We start from the raw sequence: 5,415 nt of genomic DNA on the forward strand, positions 1-5,415 counted from the left end.
TGCATGCCAAGGCTTAAAGCAGCAACAACGCTACACATAAAAACTGATGATGGTGGAAAAATACACCGAAACGTATTTTGATTGATAAATAGAGATAATAAATGACTGAAACCCAGGATTTTGAATTTAAAAACAATAGAAGTCTAAAGTGACTCTTGTGAGCTCTTTTCAAAAAAGCGAGTTATCTCCCTAACTTTTGTAGATTTTGTAAGAAAGCCGTCGTTTAGCGAAACAATGCAGCTTCCAAACGTAAAAAACAACTTCCTTTTTATAAACTAACAAGCGTCAATAATAAAATAATAAACATCTACATTGTTTAAGACGTGCAAGGACCCGTAATCGAGTAACCAGTAATTTATTTAATATTAAAGTGTTTGTACGAATGTTGCTGGCCCCATAATAATATTGTTCCTATCACAAAGTTATTTAGTGGCAAACAACACTGCAGAATGCTTGGCAAAGGGTGGATTTTCATTCTGGTCTTTGTCGGTTTTACTGTGCTTCCCAACTGTTGGTCGTTGCCGGCTAAAATTGGCGGGGGCGGACGGGCGGGAGGTAAAACGTAAATATTATTTATTTTTAATCAATACGTGCATTTCCATACAAAAGTGTGCTTCATTCAAAACATTCATACCCGACTATTTGGTAAGAAAAAGCAATATTTTAGACAAATTTGGAAAAGGACGACTCTACAGTGCAAGAGTACCAGTAACGATCCAGCACCGCAGTCCACAATCCGCCACATATTACGAGAATAAAGACGTAAAACCTACTAAACTCAAAAGACTAATGCAGTGAAATCTGTTTGATTTTAGGGCGCAAAAATTGTCAAATCCAGTCACTTTGACTTCGAGTACATGTTGGGGAGGAAAATTACGTTCTTCTGTATGGCGCAAGGTAATCTTTCCATTTGCGTAACAATATGAATTTGCAGAAAATCCTAAATGCAATTTCAGGAATGCCCAGACCAGAAATAACATGGTTCAAAGATGGGATTGAACTGTATCATCACAAATATTTCCAGGTACGTGGCAAAAAAAGGTGAGTCTTGCTGTTTTTATAAACCGATTTTTTGCAGGTTCACGAATGGACGGAAGGAAACGATACAATTAAGAGCAAAATGGAAATCGATCCGGCAACACAAAAAGATGCTGGCTTCTACGAGTGCCAAGCAAATAACAAATATGCCATTGACTATAGAGCGTTTAGAACCGATTATGCCATGTTAACATACTAACTTTATTTAAGTTTATATCTGACTTTGTAAGAAATAAATAATTAACATATTTCGAAAGGAACCAATTGATTAATCATTCCTTGCTTGTTCCGCTCCTAAAACTTGTATAAAAAATTAAAAAAGCCGAAACTAAATGAAGTGCCGATTACATAAAAACCGTTTTTCAACACCAGGTTTGTTTTAGCTAATTTAAATTATTGTAAAGGACAATAAGTTAGCAAAAGAACCCGTAATTGAACGAACAAACAAATTATTCTTCGTAGAACTGAGTACCCGCGAGGAGCATTAAAATGGCAACGTTTGTACGAGTTAGCATAATACAAAGCGTTTAGAAGATTATGCAAAGAGAGCGAATTAAATTGATTTAATTATTTTCAATCTGCGGACGGACTTAGGGGGAGTTTTGGTCACAGTGCTTGCTGATAAGCAAATATTGCAGTGCGTTGAAAGCTTTATTCCAGTAGAATCGAGAAAATGAAAATCGCCCGGTCCATTGCCTTGCTGCTCATCATAGGGACTATCGCAGATACCGAATCGCGCAGAGTCAGACCTGGGATTAGAACTAAGTCTAAGGTAAAAGTAGAACTGTTCAGTCCAAGGATTGATGTAAATATTTTGCGTTCCAGTCGCAAAGAGACCTAGAATCAAACTACAACAACTATAAGGTAAGTAGCAACTACCGAACCAAACTTATTTCAACTGACAAAATGAAATTATAGGGAGCAGGCATTTTCCTTACCTCCCACTTTGACTACGAATACCCCTTGGGACACAAAATTGCTTTTATCTGCGTGGCAAAAGGAAATCCGCGCCCTCATATAACCTGGTTCAAAGATAGTGAGATATTCACTCACCCCAATTTGCATGTAGGTTACAAAGCCCGCGACTAATAGAAGGAAAAATATATTATTTATACCTAATTTTTAGATTTACGAGTGGCAGATTGGAAATCATACAATCAAAAGCAAGCTGGAAGTGGATCCTGCAACACATAAAGACGCAGGCCTGTACGAATGTACAGCCGAAAATATGCATTCAATAGACCGAAGATCGTTTAAAAAGGACTTTAGCATTACTTCAGATTAGTGGAATTTACAGACATTAGCGCGCATCTAACAGAAAATAAATTGCGTTCAAAATTGTTTCAAGTGGCTATTTTTAAGGCCATGGATCTGCGTAAAACCCATCCTTGGTCAAAAAGCTATAATCTAACCAGCAACAATTTTCAGGGCAGGACAAAACGCAGAAAACTGTATTTTTGCAGCGTTTAGTTCGTTGAAAAGCTCGATGATTTAGTAAGAAAGTCATTATTTTAGACAAATTTGGAAACGCGTGACGCTACAATGTAAGAGTAGCAACGATTCAGCATCACAATCCACAATCGCCAAATATTTTGAGAATAAAGACGTAAAATCAAGATTTTTAGAACTGATTCATATGAACTTTATTTAAACTGCTGAGTTTTTCGGGCTTTTAAGCCTAAAAGCCTTTACCAAATACTCATACTTGCAGGAAGAGTCTTTTCTTCATAAAACTATGTTTTACGCCGGTTTAAAAGTCCGAAAAGGCGAACGATTAGGAAATCAATTTCACTTAAAATGGACCAATTTAAACCGTTTTCTCAACACCATTTGTTTGTGTGTGATTTCCAACATAATAACAACATAAAACTTGTCTAACTGCAGCCGTCTTCCAATTCCTCTAAAATCTCATAATAACTGGAAACACGTTAGTAACAAAACGCGAATTTAACAACCGACAAATAATTCGTTGTTTAACTGACTACATTTGATTTGAAGGGCATTAAAATGGCAAAACTGGTTCAAAAATTATCCTGTTACAGCAATGAAAAAATTTTCCTCTACTTAACATAATGCAAAACGTTTAGAAGATCATCCAACAAGGAGCGACATAAATTGATTTAAATTATTTTCAATCTGCGAATGGGCTTAGGGGGAGCTTCGGTCAAATGTATTGTTGATAAGCGAATATTGCGGTTAGTTGAAAGCGTTTTTCTGCCAGAAAGGACCATAATGAGAATAGCACTGTCCATTGTTTTGCTGCTTGTGATTGGGTTTATCGGAGATATTGAGTCGCGCAGAGGCAGAACCAGGAGTAGAACCAAGTCTAAGGTAAATGTAGAACATTTGACTGCAAGGGCTTATTAATAATAATATTATATCACGCGTTTTAGTTTCAAATTGGGCTGCCGATAACCGGAAAATACAGAGACCCAGAATCAGACAAGTACTACAATAATAACAATGTAAGTAACCGCAACAACAAAAAAATCTCTTCCAATTGATATGGAAATACTTTTTCAGGGAGCGAAAATTGCCCTTGCCTCCCACTTCGATTATGAATACGTTTTAGGACACAAAATCGCTTTTATCTGCGTGGCAAGAGGAAATCCGCGCCCTCATATAACCTGGTTCAAAGATGGCAGTGAGATATTCACTCACCTCTATTTGCATGTACGTTCGAAAACCGGCTATTAATAAAACCGATTTTCTTACACACAATTTCTAGATTCACGAGTGGCAGATTGGGAACGACACAATAAAAAGCAAGCTAGAAATAGATCCTGCTACCCAGATGGATGCAGGCCTGTATGAATGTACAGCCGACAACATGTATTCAATAGACCGAAGATCGTTTAAGACGGATTTCAGTATTGCGTTCGATTAGTCGAGCTTACCGAGTTGTGATGGACAGTAATGTAACTAGAGAACTGAGGAGCTGTTTGCACCCGAAATAAACTACCAGTAACTTATGTAAATTGCTTACTTTTTGAGGTCATGGACAATGTCCATGTAGTCGTTTGACCTGGCGTAGAATCCATCCTTAGTCAAAGAGCCCCAAAAGTTGCTCCACGCCTTTCCAGGCCTCACCAGCATAGGCGCCACTACTGTTCGGTTTTGCTCAATTAGCAGTTTCAACGCAAATGGATTGTCCAAGTGGGCAACTGAATCAACCGCAAAATACAGATCGCAGTTCTTCGCCAAACATTGATCCCTGTTGGGAAAAAATTACAATTTGCACTTTTCCATCAAAGAAAAACTTACAAAGATAAATCCCTCGCTGCCCATTCAGTTGTACCATCTTCTGGCTTGATTTGCTTCACCGACAGATATTCCGTCCCATGCGTCTCGACGAAAGTGTTGATAAGACTTGCGTGATACTTGATCTGAAACCGATTCGCTGGCAAACATTGCGATTAATACAGCTGAAAACTTACCGTATTGTAAACGAACAGGTGAATTTTATTCTTCGGATACTCCAGCTTGTGGATTTTCTGGAAAAACGCCTCCAAAAAGGGCGTGTTCATCTGTACAAAAACAGAAAGGTAAACCGTAGGCCATCGATCTGGTTTAACAGCATCGAGGCTAATCTGACCGCTCTTGCAAGCCACGCAACCATCTACGGAATTCCACACGCCATCCGGCAAATAATTGCTGAGATAATTCAAGTTGAGCTTTGAGAGCCCATTGCCGTGAATGATCAAAGGTTCAGTATTGGTCTCGGAATTTTTCAGGTAGAACTTTTCAGCTCCTGCATCTTTGTTTTCTACGGTTTTTATCACTAAACTCTCAGACACTCCAAACATGTTCTGGAAAATATTGCTCAAATGATCCAGTTGTATTCCATTGGCTTCGCGGAAGTTTTTATCCAGATAAGCTTCGGTGAAGTACAGCTGGTCATCTGCTGTGTTCTCGATTTCAGCCTTATTCAATAAGTTTCTGATTTGCTTGATATATCCCATGTAAATACCAGAGTTGAGAAACCTGCAACGTGAACCGCATTGGATGTTTAAAGCCAGTTGGAAGACGTGAGTTTACTAACCTTTGGCCTTTTTCAACTTCCGGATACTGTGGAGCCAATTCAACGTTTGGCCAACAATACGGTTCGGCACTGAACAGTACCTTTGCCCCTGTAGCTTTAAATCTGCGGACAATTTCGCTCAATTGTCCAAGGAACATCACATCATAAGCGTCAGTGAACAATACGATTTTCTCATTATCTCCATCGTATTGTTTTAAAGCAGTCTTCAATAGGTTGATCTTCCAGCCGCCGCCTGGCCTTCTCATATCGCCGCCTTTCCATTTCTCACCTCTTCCCAAAACGCTCGGTTCTATACCGAATCTTTTCACCGAATCAATGTAACGTTGGAATCCATC

General features: G+C 38.7%; 4 protein-coding genes across 5 annotated transcripts in view; 3 read left to right on the forward strand and 1 right to left on the reverse strand.

Annotated features, from left to right (window-relative positions):
• The window catches only part of LOC109537317 (procollagen-lysine,2-oxoglutarate 5-dioxygenase), a 7,782-nt gene extending 2,373 nt beyond the window's left edge, over positions 1–5,409 (reverse strand). For both annotated transcript variants that reach the window (XM_019903972.2, XM_019903971.2), the window contains exons 1-4: positions 5,081–5,409; positions 4,476–5,022; positions 4,303–4,424; positions 4,025–4,252 (exon numbers count right to left, since the gene is read on the reverse strand). In XM_019903972.2, the coding sequence (XP_019759531.2) occupies positions 4,025–4,252; positions 4,303–4,424; positions 4,476–5,022; positions 5,081–5,325 (1,142 nt within the window). In that variant the 5' untranslated portion in view covers positions 5,326–5,409. The remainder of the gene's footprint in view (positions 1–4,024; positions 4,253–4,302; positions 4,425–4,475; positions 5,023–5,080) is intronic.
• LOC109537256 (immunoglobulin domain-containing protein oig-4) lies at positions 360–1,298 on the forward strand. The gene is made up of 5 exons (XM_019903882.2): positions 360–555; positions 668–762; positions 816–897; positions 957–1,024; positions 1,079–1,298. Exons 1-5 carry the CDS (start codon positions 450–452, stop codon positions 1,235–1,237), a joined length of 510 nt encoding a protein of 169 aa, XP_019759441.2. The 5' UTR covers positions 360–449; the 3' UTR covers positions 1,238–1,298.
• LOC125503818 (immunoglobulin domain-containing protein oig-4-like) lies at positions 1,514–2,379 on the forward strand. Its single transcript, XM_048664755.1, has 4 exons — positions 1,514–1,810; positions 1,864–1,902; positions 1,957–2,103; positions 2,165–2,379. Exons 1-4 carry the CDS (start codon positions 1,712–1,714, stop codon positions 2,321–2,323), a joined length of 444 nt encoding a protein of 147 aa, XP_048520712.1. The 5' UTR covers positions 1,514–1,711; the 3' UTR covers positions 2,324–2,379.
• Positions 3,162–4,016, forward strand: LOC109537325 (immunoglobulin domain-containing protein oig-4). Its single transcript, XM_019903983.2, has 4 exons — positions 3,162–3,369; positions 3,432–3,503; positions 3,562–3,711; positions 3,767–4,016. The coding sequence occupies exons 1-4, from the start codon at positions 3,181–3,183 to the stop codon at positions 3,923–3,925; spliced, it is 570 nt and encodes a 189-aa protein (XP_019759542.1). The 5' UTR covers positions 3,162–3,180; the 3' UTR covers positions 3,926–4,016.
• Positions 5,410–5,415: the final 6 nt, after the last annotated feature.

This window comes from Dendroctonus ponderosae, unplaced genomic scaffold (assembly GCF_020466585.1).
Source record: "Dendroctonus ponderosae isolate FM_Combo_2020 unplaced genomic scaffold, Dpon_F_20191213v2 Dpon_F_20191213_3, whole genome shotgun sequence".
NCBI classification, from domain to species: domain Eukaryota; kingdom Metazoa; phylum Arthropoda; class Insecta; order Coleoptera; family Curculionidae; genus Dendroctonus; species Dendroctonus ponderosae.